The 27,104-nt window shown below is 37.4% G+C and overlaps 1 protein-coding gene across 1 annotated transcript; it reads right to left on the bottom strand.

The window, feature by feature from the left end:
• Positions 1-99: 99 nt before the first annotated feature.
• On the bottom strand, positions 100-25,613 carry nxph2a (neurexophilin 2a). The gene is made up of 3 exons (XM_065249043.2): positions 25,192-25,613; positions 24,946-25,091; positions 100-9,053 (listed from the first exon to the last, which is right to left on the bottom strand). The coding sequence occupies exons 2-3, from the start codon at positions 24,988-24,990 to the stop codon at positions 8,295-8,297; spliced, it is 804 nt and encodes a 267-aa protein (XP_065105115.1). The 5' UTR covers positions 24,991-25,091; positions 25,192-25,613; the 3' UTR covers positions 100-8,294.
• Positions 25,614-27,104: the final 1,491 nt, after the last annotated feature.

Below are 27,104 nucleotides of genomic sequence, written 5' to 3'. Positions count from 1 at the left end.
AAACGTTCTAAAGAAATGATTTTCTAAGGGCAATGTGGTGGTTCATGATATTAAAAGAGCACATCTTGCATTTAAGTAATACAGTGTAGAAGAAATTGAAATATTTATCCACTTTATATTGAAATTTCACCTGCAAAATGACAAGCATTTCAGTGTTGCTTATTTGTGCTTATTACATGGCGCCTTGGAATGCTTAGTTATGATTGGCCAGTCGCGACATTTGCAGGTTTGTTATTTTTAGATAACCACTCAAAACTAATGCTACGTTCCAGACAACTCGGATTTAGGATAGTTCCCTCCTTTACCTAGAAATAATGTCTGGAACGGGGATCTTTAATATTGCTTAACGCTTAAAAAGTTTTAGGGGCGGTTTCCCGGACAGGGATTAGTCATAGACTAAAACATTTTATTAAGAGCTGTCCAAACTGAAAACCACTTGTTCTGGCATATCTTAAAATACATCAGGGCCCTTTTGTTTTGCCTTACAATGCACACAGGTAATGTTTTTAGTAAGGCATGTTTGTAAAAACTAGTTATATTTTTTAAATTAAACTAAGGCCTAGTCCTGGATTAAGCTAATCCGTGTCCGGGAAACCGCCCGTAATATTACTAAATTATCAGTGACGTTAATGTTAATAAATACGGTACTTTTAATGTTACTTCATTTATACCTCATCTCCGGTTTTGAGGTGGGAAATATCCTAAAGTTGTCTGGAACTCAGCATAATTTATCACAACGTTACCCGGATGCTGCAAATCATTTTGACAGGTACATTTTAATATTAAATATAAATATGGATTTTAGTAACACATATGACATATTAACAAATAATTAAATCAAATAGTGAACGTCTTATATTAAAACCGAAAAAACTGGTTTCCTCGCGGAAGGTCTGCATTCACTAAAAATAAGCTAATAAAATATTTCAACTCAATATTTAATGTTCCTTACTTTACGTTTGTCCTGCTTATTTGCTATTTAACTCAATGTAGAGGTGAACTGTTGTTATCGCGATATAAACCCCTCCAGTGCGAGACCTTCCGTTAATGCGTCGAGTCCTGATCCTGATTACGTTACGCTGTCGGACATATTTCTTCGGTTACAACCTGCTGCCTCTACATAATTCCCTACATAACACACAGAACGTGAAAGATATAAAATAAAGACTAAACGTGGAATGTAAAGCAACTTCAAATACCAACTTGTGTCCAATTTCCATTGAGTTACTGTATTAAAATGGTACGTTAGCAGAGTAGTTCCTGGCTCTGAAATTGCAGATAAACACAGCACAAGTTGTGGTGTCATGACCATTGTGGTCTCTGCGGCAGTCTCGACGCATTGCTCTCGAAGCCTCCGTGATGAGGAAATCATGGCTAATTAAAGCTAACAGCATGCAGTCCAGAATCTAAACGCAAATCTTTCACCAGCGCCAACATGCCGCTTCATGCCGACCGTTCTCCGTGGCTCCTAGGGAACTCTGATATCATTTTACTATTAAAAAACCTCTCCCCACTTTTGTCTGTCTGCAAGACATTTTTTAAGTGCACCACTGTGCTAATTAGACAATGAGGCTTGATATAGACAGTTTAGTTTTGTCTTTTGTTCTTTTTTCCTCTATTTGAATAGGTGGGTAGGAGGATGTTCGTGACAGTCCTCTGAATGAAACAAAGGGGTGAAGGGATAGATAGTTAACCCAAAAATGTAACTTATGTCATACTTACACTTGTGTTGTTCCAAACCTCTTGTCTGAATTTCTTGAAATGCAAATCTTCTCTGCTCTTTCACAAAATGAAATCTTACCTTGGTACCCATCCACATTCAGCTAAAAAGGCAACCTGGACATTCTGTTCAATATCACATTTAGTGTTTCATGTAGGACAGTTATATTGGTTTGGATTGACATGAAGGTCAGTCAATACATATTTCAGCTTGTGCATATACAGTAGATCGAGAGTGGGATAAGTTGTCACATGGGTAGATTGTCGCAATGTTCTTAACTCCAACACTAAAGGCTCAAAGATCAAATAGCCACTTTTTCTGACGACTTCTAGTCAACTTCGTGTTCACATGTGGTCAAGATCGCTCTAATCTGACATTAGCACAATTTTCTTCTTCTTTGGCTTTAAAAGTAAAAAAAATCACTTTATATTTTATGCAATACAACATTGTTAGGTATGAATGTTAAAAATTTTTTATTTTGCACAAAATAGAGGAGACAATAACGTTTCTTTTGATACTTTAGCTGACGTGCTATGTTGAGCTAACCCTGAGATTTAGCCAACATTAGCACACATGTCAGTTTGGGGCAAGTTGTCTCAATGACTTAAGGGTTGTCACATGCTTTTCACACTGGAAAATATTTAACCCCGGGTTATTCTAAACCCCGGATTAACGGAATCCTGGGATATTTGTTTCACATTTCGCTCTGTTTGTACTTAACCAGGGGTTAGGAGATGTCAGGTGTCTGAAACCCTGCACCTAAACCCGTCTGTAATTATCAAGCAACCCTGAACACCGTGATTAGCTGCTTCAGCTGTGTTTATTTGGGGTCATAAAATTTTTACCCTGCTTCGTTTCACACTGCGTGCATTTAAATCCACAATGCAGGGTTAACCCCACAAAAGTAGAGCTAGCAGGGTTTCATTACCCTGGGTTAATTTCAGGAATAACCCGCTTCTAAATTACAAGCAGGGTTTCATAACCCTGGGTTAATTTCAGAATACCCCGCTTCTAAATTACAAGCAGGGTTTCATAACCCTGGGTTAATTTCAGGAATAACCCCGCTTCTAAATTACAAGCAGGGATTCATAACCCTGGGTTAATTTCAGGAATAACCACGCTTCTAAATTACAAGCAGGGTTTCATAACCCTGGGTTAATTTTAGGAATAACCCCGCTTTTAAATTACAATCAGGGTTTCATAACCCTGGGTTAATTTCAGGAATAACTGCGCTTCTAAATTACAAGCAGGGTTTCTTAACCCTGGGTTAATTTCAGGAATAACCCCGCTTCTAAATTACAAGCCGGGTTTCATAACCCTGGGTTAATTTCAGGACCAACCCCGCTTCTAAATTACAAGCAGGGTTTTATAACCCTGGGTTAATTTCAGGACCAACCCCGCTTCTAAATTACAAGCAGGGTTTCATAACCCTGGGTTAATTTCAGGACCAACCCCTCTTCTAAAACACAAGCAGGGTTTCATAACCCTGGGTTAATTTTTAAAGAATAACCCCGCTTCTAAATTACAAGCAGGGTTTCATAACCCTGGGTTAATTTCAGGAATGACCCCGCTTCTAAATTACAAGCAGGGTTTCATAACCCTGGGTTAATTTCAGGAATAACCCCGCTTCTAAATTACAAGCAGGGTTTCATAACCCTGGGTTAATTTTTTAGGAATAACCCCGCTTCTAAATTACAAGCAGGGTTTCATAACCCTGGGTTAATTTCAGGACCAACCCCGCTTCTAAATTACAAGCAGGGTTTCATAACCCTGGGTTAATTTTTAAGGAATAACCCCGCTTCTAAATTACAAGCAGGGTTTCATAACCCTGGGTTAATTTCAGGAATAACCCCACTTCTAAATTACAAGCAGGGTTTCATAACCCTGAGTTAATTTCAGGAATAACCCGCTTCTAAATTACAAGCAGGGTTTCTTAACCCTGGGTTAATTTTTTAGGAATAACCCCGCTTCTAAATTACAAGCAGGGTTTCATAACCCTGGGTTAATTTTAGGAATAACCCCGCTTTTAAATTACAATCAGGGTTTCATAACCCTGGGTTAATTTCAGGAATAACTCCGCTTCTAAATTACAAGCAGGGTTTCTTAACCCTGGGTTAATTTCAGGAATAACCCCGCTTCTAAATTACAAGCAGGGTTTCATAACCCTGGGTTAATTTCAGGACCAACCCTGCTTCTAAATTACAAGCAGGGTTTTATAACCCTGGGTTAATTTCAGGACCAACCCCGCTTCTAAATTACAAGCAGGGTTTCATAACCCTGGGTTAATTTCAGGACCAACCCCGCTTCTAAAATACAAGCAGGGTTTCATAACCCTGGGTTAATTTTTAAGGAATAACCCCGCTTCTAAATTACAAGCAGGGTTTCATAACCCTGGGTTAATTTCAGGAATAACCCGCTTCTAAATTACAAGCAGGGTTTCTTAATCCTGGGTTAATTTTTTAGGAATAACCCCGCTTCTAAATTACAAGCAGGGTTTCATAACACTGGGTTAATTTCAGGAATAACCCCGCTTCTAAATTACAAGCAGGGTTTCATAACCCTGGGTTAATTTCAGGAATAACCACGCTTCTAAATTACAAGCAGGGATTCATAACCCTGGGTTAATTTCAGGAATAACCACCTCTCTAAATTACAAGCAGGGTTTCATAACCCTGGGTTAATTTTAGGAATAACCCCGCTTTTAAATTACAATCAGGGTTTCATAACCCTGGGTTAATTTCAGGAATAACTCCGCTTCTAAATTACAAGCAGGGTTTCTTAACCCTGGGTTAATTTCAGGAATAACCCCGCTTCTAAATTACAAGCAGGGTTTCATAACCCTGGGTTAATTTTTAAGGAATAACCCCGCTTCTAAATTACAAGCAGGGTTTCATAATCCTGGGTTAATTTCAGAAGTAACCCCGCTTCTAAATTACAAGCAGGGTTTCATAACCCTGGGTTAATTTCAGGAATAACCCCGCTTCTAAATTACAAGCAGGGTTTTATAACCCTGGGTTAATTTTAGGGATAATCCCACTTCAAAATTTCAAGTGTGAAATGATCCTTAACCTAGGGTTAAAAACAGGGTTTAGAACAAAGATTACCCAGGGTTAAGCGCAGTGTGAAAAGCCCTAGAGTTAATATTTCCAGTTCTGGTTTGAATTTAAAAATTACAATAAATAATCACAATTAAGTTGTGGGTACCCACTGATGGGGCAAATTGTGACAAGTGAACATTCTCTATTCAACAGTCTACAACTCCATAATGAGATTAGCCTGGCTCCGCCCTCCTACGTGCTTCCGCTTAATTTTCATTTCCCTTCAGCAGTACGTCTGGGATTTCTCTATAGAGTTTCGTTTTCTCCTGCAAAAATCTGCAGGACCAATCAGCGAACAGATGGGGGTGGCTAAGAACGATGACGTTGAGGTCGCGCGTCAGTTTGAGTTGTAGTTCAGTAATGGCAGCGGAGAAAGACGTGAGAGAAGCTATTCGGGCCGTTGTTGCAAAACTGCCGAATATACAGAAGTTAAAGCCGGAGCAAGAACCAGGTTTGCTAAGTTTTGTTTGTCTGATTATTCTGACTTGTTGTTTCCGTCCGGTTTCGGGGCATGATATACGTCACGACCTCACGTTAGCGATTGGCTTTGGCAGATCCTGAGTACTCTGGGCAGATCCAATAGTTTTAAACTTCAACAATGGACCCTCCTTAACGGAAGGAACGCTTTGCAATGGAGCGTGGCCAGACTCTCTGTACAAATGAAATGAATGTACGAGAGTCTGGTTATACCAGGCTATAATGAGATATGAAAATGTAAAGAATACAACATATGTGCCCAAGACTTCCTTCTTTCATTTGGTATGAGATTTAAACCATTGTGATGTATGGTGCTCAGTAAATGTTAGACACTCTGAAAAGTGTGACAACTAATATAACAGTGCTCTGCATCAGACAGATTTTTAATGAACATGATCTTGTTTAAGAGCTTGATGAGATGAAGCACATACCGTATTATAGGACTGAATTGTATCATTATCATCCAGAGCTAATATGATTTTGCAAATTATCATTTTACTGATAGAAGAATCTCTGTTTTATGTGATCATAAAAATGATGGATGATATGCAAATGTTTCATTGCAAATCTAACTGTATGGAAATGCTTTATGGTTAACATTGTGAGAGTCATGTTGAATAAAAGTAATAATTTAACCCTCTACAGTACAGTGTTGACATATGGCAACATACTGTAATTTTCCCCTCATTGTTTAGAAGAAAATTAAGGGGGCTTTAGAAACCACATGGCATTAGCTTTTCTGGCCTATAGGCTTTATTTCCTGGGTTCACCCACAGGCAAGACACATGCTAAAGTGTGCATCAAATTGCTCCATAGGATGAGGGTTAAAGGGATAGTTCACCCAAAAATGAAAATTCTGACATCATTTACCTACCCTCATGTTGTTACAAACCTGTATTAATTTATTTGTTCTACATAACTAACAAAGTTTGTAACCAAACCGTTAGCACCATTCACTTCCATAGTAGTATTTTTCCTGGTGTATCTGTTTCATTATGAATAAATTCCTTTGTATTCAGCAAAACAAAGACATTTATACAGGTTGAGGGTGAGTAACGTAATGACAGAATTTTCATTTTTGGGTGACATAATCTTTAAGGATGATAATAATTTTCTCTGTTTGCAGATCTGAAACTGTACTGTAAGTGCATATATTTATTAAAGAAATTGATACTTGAAACATTTTAACAGTTTCCATACTGAGTTGCAACCTTTTTTTATTATTATTTTAAGGTTTTTAGAGCTGTTTTACCTTGAATAAGCTAATGGGAAACAATATTCAATTGTTAAATATACTGTACAATACATACTATAGCAGACAATTAAAAAAGGAGGCTGACACCTCACAGGCATTTTCCTTTGTTTTCTTGTATTTTACAGAGATATTGAGGACAAAAAGCACAATTTGCATTTTGATTTTGAAATTTAAGCAGTTACAAGCTAGGTGACTAAAATCTAAATCTATCTGATATAACCTTCAAACACATAAAGTAGGAAAAGTTTTTTACACTGCATTAACAGATAAAAGAAACTAGTTTATCTGTGAAAGTCAAAATACACACGGTTTTATATTGTCACATTTATACACTATTCACAAAATTGCACGCTGAATTATAAACTAAATACAGTTATAAACAACTATCTTTATATCAACATTTCTTGATGTTAAATCACGTTTGGCAAGACAGTGGTGCAGATTTATCGATACAATTATCCCTCTGATTTTGTTGTACTCCTGATATGCCAGGAATGAAATGAATTGGAACGTCTGTTGAAATCTATTTGCAGAAAACACATGGAACCTGAGAAGTCCAGTTCTGATGTTCAGACTATGGCATTTCAACTGGTTCATTGTGATATACTGAATATAATGCAATGAAAAACACCATAGTATGTTAGTTCAATGTCTTTCTACATACTATTTCAAATAAAAAAATAAGTAGATTCAAATAATAAATACCTTCATGTTCGATTCCAGCCCAAAGTCACAAGTGTAAATAGAGCTATGAGTGACGTGCTAAATTTCGTTTTTTGGCTTCTGTCCCATCTGTCATGGTTTGTAAATGAAATTTTCCACTATAATTAATGTTAATTAGAGCCTGGAAATGTGGATCTCTGTGGCGAGACCATGACAAAGGGTTGTTAACCGGCTGCCAGATTCACTAAATCCACCTGTCCGATGAATTGTGCTCTCGTGAGACATCGCAAATTACTCTTTGAAATTAAACACAAATTTCAATTCATACATAGATCTTTTGTGAAATACGAAATGACTAAGAGTAATTTGAATGTGATGTCTTTGCTAAATGATTCGACCCAATTGTACCTCTAATTTTACTCGCCGTGGGTGCTCTTCGCATTGAAAAAGTTTCCACAATTTAGTGCTAAACAACTGTGAAACGAAAGGCCAAATCCCATATATAACACACATACTGTAGATACTAACACACACACACACACACACACACACACACACACACACACACAAATCTCACAATGAAAGGTGTTTTACGTATATACTCTATCCTGGAGATTTAGTAGTTTGACAAGCGGTAGAATTGTTTAGTTTTGAGTGACTTTCCACAGGCCAACTTGAACAACTGCCAAAATAATGCTGGGTTGTTTCAACCCATTGTTGGTTCAGATATAGACATTTTCTAAGTTAATTTAACCCAGTGGTTGAGTTTTTCCATATTTACTCAACCAATGCAGCATTTTGTTTTTGAGTTTAGGATGGGTGGTGTTTTGTTTAAAAGCCCAAAATAAATGATTCAATTATTTTGCTAGTAAAATATTGTGACTGTTCATCACAAAAAAAGCACATGCCAGGAGTTTAGCCTAATTCAAAATATCTGGATGTATTTTATATGCTTTCAATCAGATAAAACACATGGTTAAAATGAAGTTTGATGCCACCAGGTAGTAAAGGGATGAACCATGCTCTGTTTAGATTCTCAGAAACATCACTGTTGAAGACCCAAGCTCGTCTTGACTGAAAGTTAACCCGTGGAGGCGTATGGTGTGTCACTGTGATAATTGTAATCTGGGCAGATTTTCTGTACCAGTTTATAGTCAACGCTGTAGAAGGCGATGTAGATGCATATGACTTTGAAGGGTTTCGAGCAGAGCCAGGAGACGTGGCTCTGGGTGGACTCTTGGTAACACACGTTGGACGGATCAAAGCTGCAGTGCGATGTCTTTTTGCTGCGATCGGTTTTCTGATACTCAATACGACAGTTAAACGATTTCGAGTCTTTGGTCTCCAGCGTCGACTGCTGGGCGATCTCAAACTCCACCACTTTGGAAGGTGGCACCAAACTGACGGAGACGTTCCCCAGGCCCGTAGAGTTGTGTCGGAAGTAAACACTGAATGTGCCATTTCCATGGTCCACTATCTTTCCTGTAATGAGGAGGTTTAATTTCACAGTCTTGATGTTGGAGTTGAAGTCTCCCCAGCCGAACATTTTTTTAAACTTGCCAGTTTTAACGATAGGTCTGCGTCTAGTCCTGCTCTTCCCCTCTCTAACATCTGTCTGGTTAGATAACCAGTCCCAGGAGTCCTCTATGTTTTCCAAATACGTTATCTCTCTCATGTCGCTCTTGAGCCCTGGGGAGCCCCGGGCGAATAGGCGTAGGGGGTTGAGAACGCGAGGGCTGATGCTTTTGGGGGAGGGGTTCTCCTCGTTTTCAGCTTCTCCCCATTTCGCCAGGCCCACCTCAGGAATCTGGACTCTTCTGCACGTCACCTTCCAACAAAACTGAGAAATACAACACAAAACATTAGAGTGTTTCATCATATTGGGTCGCACACAAAAGAGGCAAATGAAATCCTAATAATCTGTGCAATTTATTATAAAAAGCTAATCTTTCCTGTAGCTCAACTGGTAGTGCGTTAGCAATGCCAAGGTCATTGGTTTAATTCCCAGAGACCAGAGATGTATAGTAACGAAGTAGAACTACTTCACTACTGTACTTAAGTACTAAAAGACAGTATCTGTACTCTACGGAAGTATATATTTTTTCTCCTACTTCCACTTTTACTTCAGTACATATTTTCGATGAGTTTAATACTTTTACTCCGATACATTTTTTATGTGCTGCATAGTTACTCGTTACACTCAAATGTTACGAATCATTCCAAACCCACATTATCACTGCCAGAGCGGTGATACACATTAGAAACACACACAGATCGTGTTCTAAACCAATCGGAGATAGTGAAGGGCGGACCCCTCCCTCCCTCTCACTCCCAAATATGAGCCGGGGTTGTGGACAAAGTGAAGCAAATAGAGAACCAAAGTGCGCGAGAAAGACAGAGAGAGAGAGAATGCGTGAGAAAGGGCGAGTGTGCGTGAAAGAAGGAAACTTAAGTTCATTGAAACACCTTGTACCTTTACTGTACCTATTACCATTATATCGACTAATATTTAATTATTTGGTTAAATTAATCTAAATTATCTGAACAGTCCTGTCTTTGTACTCCTGCTACAGCCAAAGGAATTGTGAGTGTCCTTTAGCTAAAACATTTGAAATAATATAAACAATATTATATTCAAACTTTTGACTGTTTTCTTTAATAACTACATTACACAATACTTGTACTTTTACTTTCAGTACTTGAGTAGTATATTTTAAAATAAACTACTTGCAATACTTAAGTACAAAACATGTTTAATACTTTAGTACTTCCACTTAAGTGCTGTGCTTAAAGAGCACTTCAACTTCTACTCAAGTCACTTTTTTGATAGAGCACTTGTACTTTTACTCAAGTCTGGGTCCCTAGTACTTTATACATCTCTGCCAGAGACCCACAATCTGATTAAAATTAGGAGCATCAAAGTTTAATTTCAGTTATTGATTTCAATCTTCGATATGGCCTTACTCAGTCAATATTAAAGATACCAAGGTTATATATTCACAAAATGATCTTTATGTAGGATTGTTGCTGGATTACCTAGGATGATTTGATAGAAAGCAGGCAGGATATAAACATCTAATTGCAATAGATTGTATCAATTATTAATAATTAATAATAACTGCAATTGTAATTGACCAACCATGAGTATTTTGTTGTGACCGAATAAATCTATAACAGTGTTAAATAATAATTAAATGATGTTATTTAACTGTAAACACTCCAGAGATTATTCCTGCGGTATACTGCAGCGTTGATCCCGTGTGCAAAATAACCTCTTTGCTCCAGGATTGAGTTCTGGTCCACTTAAGATAAAGTCTTAATAATTTGTAGAAATAAGCCAAACTAGTTTTGCTGGTAATTAGCACAGACTGCCATCCTGAGGCACGGCTGAGGGGATCATTTGCTAAAGCAGATGTGAAAGTAAAGCTGTTTGAAATCGCACAGACGAGCAACCCTGTATTTTCTCCATAATTACTAATTTTGCTGTAAGCTTAACAGCAGCATATGAGAACAGATTCAGCACTAAACTACATTCACCAAGACATTCCCATCTAAAGTCATCTAAAGCTTATCCAAATAGTGGTCGCCTGTTCTTAATCAAATATCTTGTGTTAACATATAATCATTTCTGATTGTCAGTGCATGTGAACTTTTACAGTAGATGAGTGTAATTATTACACCTTCACATCATCTCGCACACCATTATAAATGTTTCAGACCTCCAATAATAGCCCAGTAATTTGAAAGTTCCATGTATAATGTGAAATCAATGTGTCCCCTTTGGATTGAGAGCTCTGATCATCTATCATTGCTCACTAGGTTTAATTAAGACAAAACCTCTATGTAAAAAATGTAATGTTACAGAAAGAGTAAATATTTATAATCACTATACTGTTTGCAATGAAAACAGCATAACATGTCGCCCAAAGATAGAAGATAAACCTCGACGGAAATGAGAAGAAAGAGTTTGCGAGAAGAGAAATGGCGATTTTTGTCTGGCGTGAAACATTTATTCACTTTTAAGTCCCACTGGTCTTGTACAATATTCAGTTAAACAGATTGCACATATCTCTTTCTAGCTCTCGGTTGTAAGCCGCCTCATTTTTCATTTAGTAGACCTCAATGACTTGACAAGGGAAGATGAATACCCTTCACATTTAGAGAAAATGTGGTGAGAGAAAACTTCAGGTGAAGCAGGCAGGAGATGATAATGCTAATGTGAAAGCAGTTAAAGGATGATGAACAACTGGGGAAATTGCTGTGACAAGTGGAAGATCACAGGCAAAAAAAAACCTGTACAGCCTTCAGAGGAAACTTAAAAGGTTCTGCTGACAATCGTCCCAATCCTTCTCTCCCTCTCTCTCATGCTGTACAGGGTAGCAATAATTCGACACATTTTTGGTAATGTGTTTGATGTCGACCGAAGCTGTGACTTTGGTATTTTAGGTAAAGCACAGACGCTTTGCTGAGGGGGATTTCTAAGGACATTAATTAAGACTTCAACTAAACTACAATAGTGTCCTGCAGGCTAAAGTAATAGACAGATATATAACCTTTCATTTTCTTCTTTCACTATGACACTATGAGAAATAATGGTATACTAGACGTGTGTGTGTGTACCTGGTAATTATCACGTTGTGGGGACTAATTGTCCCCACAAAGATAGGAATACCAGTGTTTTTGTGACCTTGTGGGGACATTTTGATGTCCCCATGAGGAAACAAGCTTATAAATCAAACAGAATGATGTATCTTGAAAATGTGAAGTAGCAGAATGTTTTCTGTGATGGTTGGGGTTAGGGAATGGGGCAGGTAAGGGGAATAGAATATACAGTTTGTACAGTATAAAATGCATTACGTCTATGGAATGTCCCCATAAAACATGGAAACCAGAATGTGTGTGTGTGTGTGTGTGTGTGTGTGTGTGTGTGTGTGTGTGTGTGTGTGCGTGCGTGCGTGTATTATCAATGGGGACGTACCCTTTAAAAAGGTCATATCTATAGCTAAATTGTAAATATGTGTATACATTTGGTACCAATATGTACCTTTGATGTACTATGAATTCTAGGTGAAAATGTGTACTTTTAAAAAGGGTACCGTCCCAGGAACGGGATAATTTTTCTGACTGTGTAAGGAACATTTACATATGCAGACAGTACAAGAGAAACTAATACAAACATGATAACATGATTACAGTTACACAAAATGATTCAGGGGTGTCAAACTAAGCCAAATAAGCTTGCTTTCAAAGGGTTGGTTGTATTTGTATTTACCCTTTTACTACATTGCATAATTGTCTCTGCGATCGATTGGTTTGGTAATAACTCAATTAATACCTAGCTTTTTTATGTGAGCGCAGCTCAGATTTCTATGAGATCTTTAATTGCACAGGTAATGAAATGAGATGCCTTTTTAGATACCAAAACAGGGTTCTTAATAGCCTAATCAAAAAAAATACTTTGGCAGGACAAAAATGTGACAACAAAATGCAAAATTTCAAAGCAGGAAAACTTGTGGGGTGGGCCAGATTTGGCCCGTGGTCCTTGAGTTTGAAACCCCTAGTTTAGACCATGATAACCAGTGTGCAACACAATACAATACAAAGTGCTGACAAGAATACATAACAATGAAAATACAAAACTGAAATGACAAACGCGAAGACAAAACTCAAGTACTGTTACTGTGCAAAACACAACACTAAATTTTCATATAGAACATACAATGCAGAATGTAGGTTCACTGCACGAATGCATATACATTTGCTAGATAATTCAAAGGCATGTAATTGTTTATGTTATGAAAGACAACTAAAGCATTACAAATGGGTTTTAAAATCAATAATGTTGTTTAATTCCATTTCATTGAATAAACCTGGCCAAAGACCACGACAATTTTGACTTGTGGACCATTTACACAGGATGTGATCTAGTGTTACACCTCCACTAGTCTTTATTATTGGTAGTTTTAATTAGGCGTGTGATGGTATATTGATTTTTCATGTTACAGTGATTGCTTTACTGGCATAAACGGTATTATCATGGATTACGTTTGGATTATCTTTATTGTTGTTCTCACTTTAGTTACACATAAAATAAATCAAAATTAGGCATTTAAATATTTTTTTTACATTTAATTACCTGATTATACAAATATGTTTTGCATTTCATGAGAAAACATTTACTGATAAAATATAAAAGAAGTCTATTATGACAGGCTCTTACACTGTAAAAAGTAAAAAATGCTCTACTTAAAAAACTAACTTTAATTGGTAACACTTAAAAAATATATAAACTTTTATAACTTTAACTTTCTCACTTAACACCTAACATATTTAAACAACATTTTCAATGTATTTTTTTGTGCGATAATACTGTTTATCATGACAAATAATTAGCAAAATATTATTAATATGGTCAATTCAAAATGGGAATAATTCTACCCTGTAAAAATTACTTTAACTCTTTCACCGCCAGCATTTTAAAAAAAAACGTTGCCAGCCAGCGCCAGCGTTTTTCATGATTTTCACCAAAGTTTAATGCCTTCCAGAAAATGTTCTTCTTTAAATATATAAACATACAATATACCAAATGAAAGAACAGACCCTCTGCTTTCAAACAAAAAAAACCGTTTCATCCTACCTTAAGTGGTTCTTTTGCAATCAGCTTTTGAATATGGGTAGGTTTTTGCAAAAACACCATATTTTGAGCAAAAAGAAGAGATAATTCCATTTTTATGACGGATTTTTCATAGAGATCCCATTCAGAGCGATCTTTAAAACAGACACGGACATGCAGCAGCTTGCCATAGGGCAATACTTCCGGTTTTAAAAAGTTGCGGAAGGGCGCCACCTGGTGGATAATAGCGGTATTGCGGAAAGACGGAAAATCTCGTCATTGGCGGGGAAGCGTTTTCTCTTAATTGACGAGATATCTCGTCAATGGCGGGGAAAGAGTTAATTGGTAACACCTAAAAAAAAGTTGTTTGAACTTAAAGGCGCTCTAAGCGAATACACGCGTTTTAGGCCATAAAACATTTTTTGTTTTTATACAGTAAACATATCCTCACTATCTGCTAGCTGCCTGTCCCTGAACACACTGTAAAAAATGCGGTCTCTGTAGACAGCCCAGGCTCAGCAAACTCCAACAAAAACAAAGTGGTCAAATCACCACCAGGAAACATAACAAAGGTGTTCCAGCCAATAAACGACAAGAAGGATTTGGAAGTGGGGACTCGTTCAGAAAGCACGGAAGGGATAGGGAGGAGTTAGCTACACTCCGTTTTGTTTGACAACACTTCGAACGTCAACGAGAAGTGACGTCACACAGATTTGCTTAGAGTGCCTTTAAATTTTTCTTCTAAAGTGAAACTTAAATTTTTTTTGGTGTTACAAATTAAAGTACTTTTCACTTTTTACATTGTATGTATGTGGTATCACAGTAGCTTTTCATCAATAAGTAAAAAAATTCATGATGTTTTAATGCAACTTTAATGTATTAAATGTGCAATTGACCAACATAAGTCAGGTATTATTACTGTAAAATGTAAAAGTTGAATCCACCTAAAAAAAAACTGTAAAGCATAAAATTTGAAGTTTTTTCGATTTAAATTTTCTTACTTTAAGTGAAAATTTAAGTTGAAAATGTTATTAAATAAAATAAAAGCAGAAATTCCCAAAATGAGTTAAACCTCCCAGGAGTATCTGTAATTTAAAAGCATATTGTACATATTGTCAGTCTCTGATACCAAAGCCCATTTTCACACTGACAGCATCATAATTTGACATCTACAAAGTGTGAGAAAAATCAGTCTGGACGTTCATCTGTAATGAGCATTATGGAGCAAGCTGTCTGCCGTTCCCTGGGGTGGACATATCTTTTAAGGCTTGACATAAAGGTAATTGCCATGGTGACCAGAACTAGCCCGCTAGAAAGTTATTAAGAAGTCAGGGACATCTCAGTTGCGGATCATGGATGAGGATGCTGTTAAAATGCATTTGCTTCGTCTAACGGTACCGCACCTCTGATAGCTGTGATGGCTCTCCGGCCCAGGGGCATGAATCTGTTTAGATGTCAGACCTGCACCTTCTTGTCATTTTCCCACAAATTCTTTTTCTGCTTTCTGTTTTTCTCAGCGCTTCTGTTTTTGTACAATATGGTAAGTGCAGCTGTAACGTGCTGCAAGAATTTAATTCCTTTCATTTATTTCATCTATCCTGATCAGTTGTTTTTACCTATGAAAACTACAGTACTGAACATCATGGTATGATTTATCAGTCAGTCAGAGATGCGGTGACTACCTCTCCATTAGTCCAGCCTCCCCCTAAAAATGTCTACTCTATGAAACCTACCCCTTTATTCCCTTTCTTCGTCTTATTCTCTCTCTCTCCCCTCACTGTTTTCATCCGTGGTGTTACACAGCATTTCATTTGTAATGATTCACACAAAGAGCAGTTACAAAAGAAGGTCCCGAACGCCTCGAGGAGGCAGGTCTACACATGGCTGCAGAATAGATTGCTAGCCTGATGGGTGAAACAGCCTCACCCGAAACCCATCACTCTTAATCAAGAGCCGAGCCGCTAACAAATGGCAGGTGTTCAGTGTAGAGGATCAAAGAGAGAAATCCTCAGCCGGGACCCATCGCTGCACTGTATTCTGTCCTGCATGTCTAATGCTATATAATCTCCTCTGTCATTAGCACCTGACCCTTATAGATGCAAACGCTCATGCATGGCTGCTTCAGTCAGCGGACCTTTAAATCATCTGCTCACAGTTGCAGCCAGTAGTTGCTTGCTGACTTGGTGACATGATATTATTAATTAATTGCAATTAAGGTGATTTTAGAAAAATTTTCTTATTGAAAAAAAAATTACTTTTTGGTCATTCCTTGAGATAGCAACAAGGACTGTCAAAATAAAATTAAAAAATATAAGAAAATATACATGTGCACCAAGTTTACTTTTCAATCCTATAGATATCTCTGCCTTATAATGTGATCATTTTAGGGATAATAAAGATTTTGTAGATATATATCGTAAATATTTAAAACACCAAAACGTCTGCGTTCCCAATTCATGTACTTCACTTTACATGCATAACAAATATGTTTGTAATGTAATTTTAAATGTGACCGCCATCAAACAGCAAAACTTTTACCCTTTTTACCCTCAGAAACTTTTAAATATATGCACATTATCATGAAGATCAATCATTTAACAGGTTTTCATTTACCAACATATCTTTATAGTTTGAGGTTTTGAAGAAAGGGTGTTTGGATAATACTAGCCGAAACATGTATGTCAAATTGAATAAATGTGATAACAGCGCTAACGGCGTGAAGCTTGTTAAATTAACTGCATGCACTAACATCTTTTAAGTGACACCTCTATTAAATACATGTTTCAAGCAGATGAAAGGTGTGTGAAAAGCAAATATGGAAGGAGTTAGACAAGGTGATACTGTTTGATTTATACATCATCATTTGTTAATAAGGCCAAGGAAGGTAATTAGGTGAAGATTGATGCTTCCTCTTTTAATACCTGTCAGTGTGGTTCTTTCTTCCAGCTTGTCCTATCAACACCTCTACAATCCCATTATACCATCTGTCTGCTTTTTGTTCTTACAAATGTGTTTGACATTTCCTCAGCAAGAATAACAGCTATGATCAAGGGTTTATATGTGAAAACAGCACTAGAGAGAAGTGTTTTAAAAAACTGAAATGGAAAAAATCCATCTCTTAAAAAGACTTGCGACTCCCTGAGGTTCAGTTTGATATGATATTTTGTTACACCTTCATGATTTCCCTCTTTGCTTTGGATAAAGATCAAACAGAAAAGTGAGGCCGTGGTGTAAACACGCAGTCAATCCTTCCTCTCTGTTATAAGTGACAGCACAGATGTCTCTGTTTATTGATTAAGATGAATTTTAAGATATACTATACAGTACTAATCTCTTTTGAAGACAATGGTGCTGGATTTGGTGTTGGCAGTTCTGCTCGTAGAGATGATTGTTCCTCATAGCAGAAGGCTGACAACACCACATCCAAGTGAAAAAACAGGAGGAAGTGATGAACTAAAAATGAAAGATAAAACAATGTGATAATATTGTGATGATAATGATGACGATGATGAAGACCATTTATTCTTCCGTTGTTGCAAATGAACTCTGAAATATAGGAAGTATGAAATATAAACTATATTAAAACTGAGATGAATCAATGACTATTTAAAGAAGTAGTTCACTTAATAAAAAACTTGAGATATACTGTACAAAAGAATATTGGAGCTGCTGTTTACCATAAGACAAGGGAAAGCCAACTTTCATATTCACAGAAGTTTAAGTGTAACAAAATTTAAGAGTTAGTAAATAAATGACCACAGGATGACAGGCATATGATAATAGCACATAAATTACCCACAAACACACATCAGCCTCTGACACACACTCTGAAATCACAAGTTGCAAGCCTATTGGTGGAAACTTACAAATGTAATATCTTTGGTAATGAGTAACACTGCCATCTATGACAAAAATAAAATTAAAAACTAAAATTGTTAATAGTAACAGTATAAAATTTTAGTCGAATTTTAAAGACAAAACCAAATTAATAAAAAAAAACTATTTGGATTATTTCTATCATCCTATATCAGTGTTTCTCAACTCCGTTCCTGGATGCCCACTGCTCTGCACATTTTGTATGTCTCTCTTATCTGCTGGCCTCAGTTCAGTTCATGGAGATCTCTGCTAAAGAGCTGACGATTTGAATCAGGTGTGTTAAATAATGGCGCTTTTCCATTGCATAGTACCCCACGGTTTAGTTTAGTTTGGGTCGGGTCAGCTTACTTTTGGGAGCTTTTCCATTGGGTGCACTACGTAGTACCCGATACTTTTTTTCGTACCACCTCGGTTGGGGTTCCAAGCGACCCGAGCTGATACCAAACGTGACGCGAAAACACTGTAGATCACTGATTGGTCTGAGAGAATCGTCACGTCATCGCTATAATGTAAATATTAGCTTTAGCTTACTGCTAGCTTGCGCTGTCTCAAGCAAACATGTTGTTATCTGTGTTCTGCTATAAGTTTCCAAACACCCTTTTAGCGATGAAAAACATCCGCAGGTTGAGAATCCGTGACACCATAACAGTTTTTCCAGACTTGCAGTTTGTGGCGGCACATTCGCGACGTGCACGTCCGCATTATATATGCTTAAATGCAACTTGAATGAGGCTCAGCGGAGCGCCGTCGACTGACGCCACGGGTCGGGTGTTTGAACAGACACTGTCATGTGAGACAGAGGTAGTGATAAACACGATGAGCAAACATCTATTTGTGGTGGCCAATTTTAATTTTGTGGCAGACTGAGAAATAAATGAATGTATGGGAATGTACAGCTACGCTCTCACTTGTATGATGTCACAGCAGTAGGCAGCGTAAATTTAACGACACGCCTATAATCCCTCCCACTCCGAAGTGATACTAAACTCGATGGAAAAGCTAACCACGCCAAAGTGAGGTGAGCTGACCCGACCCAAACTAAACTAAACCGTGGGGTACTATGCAATGGAAAAGCGCCATAAGGGAGACATACAAAATGTGCAGAGCAGTGGGCCTCCAGGAATAACGTTGAGAACCACTGTCCTATATGACAATCTAAGACTTCGCATGAACTCTTTCCCCACCATTGACAAGTTATAAACTTAAAAAAACCTGTCCTCATTAACTCGTCAATTAAGAGAAAATGCTTCCCGGCAATCCGTATTTCCGCTATTTCCCAATAGGTGGCAAACAATTAAAACCATAGACATTTATACATAGACGCCTCATGACGTGCAGGAACGTAATCCAGCGTCGCCTCCATATGGGTTGGGTCTCCTTACTCTACGCTAGCACCAGAGCCAGCTGGAGTCAACGGAGAGCGAGCAACTATGGCCGTATTTTGTGTGGCTTACAGCTGCAATAACCGGCGCAGTATTGATACCAAATCGCACGGGACTCCCTTTCACAAATATGATTGAACAATAATTTTGGTTATTTTACCATTTCATGGCTCCAGACTAACATTTGAGAGAGGTGGCGCTGTCACCACCAAGTTGTAAAGCTGTGGCGCCGGGCCTCAATTAGCACCAGTCACTGGGTATAAACACTAAAACTAAGTCCAAACATGTTTAATGCATTAAAGGTGGGATGCATGATCTCTGAAAGCCAATGTTGATATTTGAAATCACCTAAACAAACACACCCCTAGAATCTGGACCTTCTTTCGATTGACCTGCCCCACACATACACAACCCAGGCAATGATGTCAGTAAGTACTAGTAGACATGCCCCTTACTGCTGATTGGTTACAAGTGTGTTTTGGTACTCAGACCCGACTCCCTTTTCCAAAGTGTTTTTAAAAAATCATTTAATAAATTAAAATTACAAATACAGATCATTTTCTTCTTTATATACATAAATTATTATTATTTTAACTTTACCATACTCTTAACATATATTTGCCTTGCTGTAAACCATTAAACTTACAATCAACTTTTTCTTACTTTGTTGTAAAAGCTTTAGGCTACTTTAAGACAGACTGAAGTAAAGAAATCACACTCTTGTGCTCACTACAAAATTTCTCCACTTATTTGGCCAGGACTTGTAAACTCTAATCTGAGGTACTGATCACAATGTTTTACATATGTTCTGACTTCTAGCGTGAACACACAGTGTACAGCACTATCCTTAGGCTTTCATTGATAAAACTAAAGTGGCCGATCACCGGGTCTTTCATTAGTTTCATTTTGCGAGTGTGTGGAATTGCGCGATCTTATTTCATCAATTGCGCTGAAATATCAGAGAAAGCTTTTACAAAACACTGTGCAGCATGTTTACTTAGAACACAAGCAGTGGACTCTAACATAATAATAGTTTGCGTCATTTTAAACCCGTCAATTCTCCTGCTTGCGTTTAAATGAAAGCAGAGGGACTCGCCAACAGTCTCCACCACGGACCACCCCCTCAAAGTAATCAGGACACAAGTGGTCGAAAGTGGCAAAAGAGATGGATTTAGAGTGGTGATAGGCACCTTAGATATGATAGAAAGGCAGGGGAGCGAGCCAGCAACAGGAAGAGTGACTAGATGTGCCGCAGACGTAATCGCCTGCAAATTATATAAAAATATAATTATATTTAAATTTCACAGTCGCGCCAGTGCTACCTTTAATAAAAAATTGTCGCATAGGCAGGAAAAATACTTGCAAAATGCTACTATTTACTCGCAGTGTGGAGCCCTGCATTTATAATAATATGTCATCGTAACTAGGGATGCACCGATATGGAAATTTTGGGCGATACCGATAACTCTTTATATTTGGGGGCCGATAACCAATATATATATATATATATATATATATATAGGCCGATAAATATTCATATTAATTTCACAATGAAAAACTCCCAGACCGCGGACATCTTGTCTTTGCGCTAGACTAGCATACTCTTCTTAAGCCCGCAACACGTGTCATCTTCGTGCTATGTCACAGAAAGCACCAATCAAAACTCTACTTGGCCAGCAATGAGCAAGTGAAGTGGTTCAACAAACCAAAATAATCCATCATTTATCGGCCTAATTTTGCTATCAGACCGATAACCGATAATATTAAAAATAAGCAGTTATCTGCCGATAACGATATTGTGCATCCGTAATCGTAACTAATGTTACTTAACTAAAAATCCAGTAAAAATTCAGGGAGTTATGATTATTGTAGTTGGGGATACACATTCCTCAGTGAAAACAAATGCAGGGGGGCCCATTGGGGCCCTATCCAAGATGGCGGCCACGCTGATACGTCAGCTCCAATAGGGAATGTGGAGTTGACTTCACGCCGTGTTGCATTATGTGTCCTCTGCCATATTTGCAGGATCGCGCCCTATCCTGGTATATTTGAATTTGTGTGTTGGAGGTTGTGTTTGGATTTTCTATAGGAATTGTAATAAACGTCGATATGTTTGGTCAGTACTGCTCGATCAAGAACTGCCATAGCAGGTCACACGATCGTTCAGGGAGGAAACTGAACAACGGAATACGTTTTTTCAGCTTTTATTCCTAGAAAAAACAACAAGGGAAGCCGGTGGAGGAGCTGACGAAAAGACACCAGATCGCGTGGTTTACCTGCCGCAATTAGGAGAAAAACTTTTACTTTTCAAAACATCCATCAGCAAGAGTGTGATTGGCGGTGCTTCTAAACATGGCGCCCACGTCCCATAATACAACACTGCGTGACGTACCTTTACATTCCCTAAAGGCAGTCTATGAGGCGTCTGTGTATTTAATGTCTATGGTTCATACTCCATGTATGTTCTGAGGAATTGCTCTGAATCAGATTTCTATCAAAAGTCCTTCACAAAAAATTGAATTATCTCAGCTTTTTGCTCAAAATGTGGTACTTTTGAAGAAACCTACCCATATTTGAGAGGTGATAAAAAAAGAACAAATGAAGGTATGATGAAACAGGTTTTATTTCAGTCTGTTTTTTCATTTGGTATATTGTATGTTTATATATTTAAATAAGAATTTTTCTGTCACGGGACAGACGTAAGGAATGGCTATATAGACTCCTCTTCGTGCTGATTGGATGGATTACATGACCATGCTTCTCCCAAACTGAGTTAAATAAACTTCATAAAAAAATATGATACAGAGCTTAGGGGGTTTTAAATCCAACTTGTCAATCATTGTTCAATAACACAAATAGCATATTTTTATGCCAGTATATTTAATGAAAAAAGATATTAAAAAAGACGACAGTGCGGACAGTAAATGCCACATGCTCTTTGGAAAAGTGTTCATTTCCTTTACTTATCCACATGAAATTAACAAACATGACATACTAGAAGCCTCACACCGTCAAACGTCAATGTTTATAACGGAAAATGTCACAGACACCATTGTTTATGAGGGATTACAGAGGCCAGACTACAGGGAAACCAACAATGACCCCAATATAGACACAGATACACATCACTAGTTTATAAGCTCCAAAGTGATAATGTCAATCTAGAGTGAAATGCTCATATTTACAGACACACTCGCTGAAATCCTCGTGTAATCTCTCTCACAGGAATTTCTGGGTTAGTGGACCTACAACAAGCACATTTCACCATTCCATTCTGTCACTTCTTGTTCCTCTCATTTGGTGTCCTCAGCCCAATTCTGAAAGCCCAATGTAAGTTCTCCCCTCACATGGCAAATCCAGCAAGGGCTTGATGTGAAGACTCGAGCTGCAGCAGGTTCAGAAGAATATAAACAGCGTTATTATTGTCCGGAGGGACGGGCGTGTGAAAGAGACGAGGGCCTTATCGCAGCCCAGCAGCTCTGTAATTCGCCTTCGTGATACAGCACCAGAGCGGAGAACCTTACACAGCTGGCACAATCCGAAGGCGGATTAGTTTTTCTGACATAAGCTTCCTGGAAAACTAATCAATCAGGCCATGCGCCATTATCAGAGGCATAAGATTAAAGCGTGCCTTCTAATCCCAGCACTGTAAATTTGAGTAAATTTCCCACTGCTAGTTTTCTCTGGGTAAATAAATAATGAAATCAAACTTAATTGCGAATAAAGATGACGGGAGTCAGGGCAACCTAGAGATAGGGAAATCATGGCCAATCATTATCCCGGTTTTAAATTCGCTCTTCGTAAACCATTTAAGTCTGTGTATTTGAATGCGTCCTCTGAATTGAGATTTCTTACGAGGCAAGATTCTCAATTAAAATACTCCATCACTACACAAAAATGTATCTGTATTGATTAATGTTATATAAATGATATATGTTTGCTTGGATGATTACACACTGAATTGCCTAATTACTCAAATTTCGTCTTTTCTTTAGATCAACAAAAGCATTTAAAATTGACAACAATTATGCTCTTATGCAGTGTGAACAGGACATTAAGCGATGAAGGGGGTGCAAAGGAGCAGCGCTCTGACAGCAAAGGCCAACTGAGCTGAACTTTAGTCATGTAGAGGACAAACATTATACAAAGATGAGAAATGGAGAAAATGTGTCTAAACAATAGAGGGGTGGTGTGGTGATCAAGTGGATTTAGTCCTGATCACATTGTTCTCTGTCCTGGACCCAGAGGTTGACTGCAGTAGATGTCATGGAATGAATAGTTGCTAATTTAAAGTCTGACCCTCTTATCTGTCCCCAGAGAGAAGCACAGATGCTGGCCTTCTTCTGTATTTGAATCACTGTTCATGTGTGCATTTATGTGCGTCTGTGTGTGCATGTGTGCGTATTTTTGTGAGAGCGTAAAAGAGAGCGAGAGTCTGCTGGGACTCTAATCCAATTGGGAGGCTGTCTTTGGAGGATTGTCCAAAGGTGATGATGTACAGCCATCCCCACATGTGCTGTTCCCTAAAGGTACACGGTTGAATGATAGTCAAACTACAAAAGTGATTGTTTCCTAAATTGATTGTGTCTTCACACATGCATCTAACTGGAATTTACACGTTTCATTGAAAATTATGTTTAGACATTGACAATTTTGCAGTGAAGAGTTGCAAACGGTGCCCTGTCATAGCTCTTTACAGTATAATGTTTAAATTATTTATGCTTTGAAAAGTACATTGTGCACTCTTAAAAAAGATACAAAAGTTGTCACTGAGGCAGTACCCTTTCAAACAAGATGCATTTGTACCTAAAGAGTGCATAGTAGTACTTCAAAGGTACGAATCGGCACGCAAATGATACATATTACCGTCTCAGTGACAGCTTTCGTATCTTTATTTTTAACAGTGTATGTACCTGCACAGTACACGCTTAATCACAAATTATATTTAGGCACATAAAAACATGCCACACAACAAATATGTGTAACAACACATCTCATATTTTCCTCACACATTAAATATCTTATATGCACTTACACTTAGTTTAGCAATACACCTGCAATATTACACTACTTTTGATTCTCCTATCTATCCCACTCGTCTACATCTAATAAAGCGTCTTTCTTTTAATACCTTACTTCATTTTAGAAACAAAAATTGCATAAATATTTTAAAAGGATGCTATTCTGAGAAATGTAACATTTAACATTAAACTCATTTTGCATGCTTCATTTAGTATTGTTAAGAAAATTAGTACCATTGATGTTCATATTAAACATGATACTTTAGTGCACATTAAAAAGTAAGGTCTAATCTAATAAAATCTAATAATTAATAAATAATTATAATGATAATTTCTAAAGTGATTAAAAGAAAAGTACGCTACACTCTTAATAGCACTAAAAGCTTGTAATTATAGGGGAACCATTTTTAGTGCTATTGAAAGCACATTTGAAGAACCATCCGAGGGTGAAATAGCACCACTATAGCACCAGATATGGTTCTAAATAGCACATTATGGTTCTACACAGGTGCTACAGTGTATACTTAAAATGGTTCCCCTATGATTGCAAGCCAATGCACCACTTTTAGTGCTATTTAGAACCGTTGTTTTATAGTGTATACATTTTCTGATGCCAATATCAATGCAGCTAATGATACGAGAAATTAAAAGTTGCAGACAGGACATGAACACATGGGAAATATCCTTTATGCTTTCATGAAAACCAAAAGAAAACTAAAAATGTAAGGATTTACAAAAATGCTGTTTATTAAACTAATGAGGAATTAAACTGGTTAAACCCTGCATGTTATGGCATACGTTTTGTGTAAATCTATAAATGCTATAAAGGACATAACTTACCTTGTGCAAACACAAAAGCAGCAGAAGAGCTGAAAGAAACTGCATCTTGACTACAGAGAATAATCTTCGACTTTTACTTGAGGTGGAAGAGGCAAATATCCAGTTCACAGGGTTCAGGACAAAAAAGTGCCATTGCTATTAACTACCTGAAGGAAAATAATTAAACTTAAGTAAATGCGATTATTAATAATGTGTCTAAAGAATTAAAAAGAGATGATATTCCATAAACTATAATCTCGTGCTTACCCTTGACAAAATATGTTGATCATGTTGAAAAGTGACGTTGTAACTGAAGAAGGTCCCACGGGCGTCAGTGATATTAATAAATGTTATGTTCGCAAGGAGAAAGTCTTGTGTTATCAATCGGTTTTATTTAAAAGTAGTGTCCGAGTAAATGCAGCGACGCCTCACGACGCCCGTCCGATCAGTATGAAGGTGCGAGTCCTCGCAGCATCCTGCTTGATGGACGGACGCGACTCCTCGCTCGTCTAGCGCGATATGGACCGTCTCGTGTCGTCTTGATTACGGTACTTTGTTCTGATTAAAGTTTTATTTCGCCTCCAAGTAGAATAAATCGATTACAAAAAGCTCAACATCTTAGTTTGTTCGCCTGTGGTTTGATTGGTGAGTGACTGTGTGATGATGTGAGAATCTCTCTTTGAAGTGCTCTTCAGACTTAGCGCCTGTAAAGGAACTCAGTACTTAGCTAGACGTCAACTTTTTAACCCTTTGTGGACCTGTGTTTGTTTGTTTGTCTTTTCTGGTTAAAGCATATAACCGCACTCAAGTGAATATGTTGTTATGGACTTTGTAAGAAAACAGTCTTAAGTTAGACATATCTAAAAATATATTTTAATGACGTAATAACGAGTGGTCCATTGCTTTGGTGAAAGAGTGCATAATAAAAAAAGATTATTTAATCTTTTATTAATGGTTTTTTTTTGGGGGGGGGATTTTTAATCAAAGCAATGTGCAGTGCATTACAATTTACATTTTACGTAGTTTTTACGTAACATTCACATTTTTACGTTGCTAACCCAATGCTTTATCAATCTGTAACTGTAAGCCAGCCTTGTTTAATAGTCAAGGCTTGGCTAAAGCCAGGACTAAGCCTTAGTTAAATTAAGGTGTTTAAGCATCTTTTATGCACATGTTTTTAAAAAGGTGTTACTGGTGTGTATCTTGAGGCAAATCAATGGCACTGGCATATTTTAAGATCTGTCAGTGCAGGTTATTTTCAAATGAGACAGCTTTAAAAGTGTCTTTTAGTCTAAGACTAGCCTTAAGTCTTGTCCGTGAAACCGGGGGTTAATTTTATAAATATGCTTCCTGAGAAATCTATGGCATTGAATGTATTTAATGTACATACATTGTTTCTTGATGCATGCATGATACACAAGGTGAAATTGCAACAGAGTATCACAGCTGCATTCACACACAGTGCAGAAGAAATGTACTCTATGCTTTACTGAAATATTGTCATAAACAAAGATAAATGTGTCAATAGCGCCACCGTGTGCCATTATAATGCCAATGTCAATGTACAACTGCAAAAAGTAATAAACCGTTTATATGCAATACAATTAATGCACAAATAAATATCAAGCTGGGTGGATTTGTAAACGGCTTGTGCATCAGAAATTTAGGGGAGAGCGGAACACAACCTAACGCTTTTTTTAAGATCAATCATTATTATTATTATTATTATTATTTTGTTAGATTAAATATATTTTGCACAAGCAACACATATCTGCTACAAATGAACAAATGAGTTTGTTTCTAGAACCTACTTTTCTCATACAATTACACTGAAAGTGACAGAAGAGCAAATGTTACCTTGCCCCATACTATTCTATCTGTAGGCCTACTAGAGGTGGATATTGTTTGTACACATGTTTATAATAAATATCCACACATCTATCCATGCATAATCCTTCATCTAACCATCGCTGTATTATGCATCAGTGCATGTGGATAGGCATCTTTTCATAGGTCGCACAATTATGACCAAAAAAAATATAATTGTCAATTATTTCCCTGATATTGTAATTACAATTATCATTTTGATTAATGAAATTTACACTGTACATTTGAGGCTTAGTTGGGTAATCCTGCTGTGTTAAAATGGTGTTATATTTTACAAATTCTATAAAGTTAGA

Source organism: Paramisgurnus dabryanus, chromosome 15 (assembly GCF_030506205.2).
Source record: "Paramisgurnus dabryanus chromosome 15, PD_genome_1.1, whole genome shotgun sequence".
Classification (NCBI taxonomy): domain Eukaryota; kingdom Metazoa; phylum Chordata; class Actinopteri; order Cypriniformes; family Cobitidae; genus Paramisgurnus; species Paramisgurnus dabryanus.
Note: the sequence above shows the minus strand (reverse complement) of the source record. Positions and strands in the feature narration are given on the sequence as shown.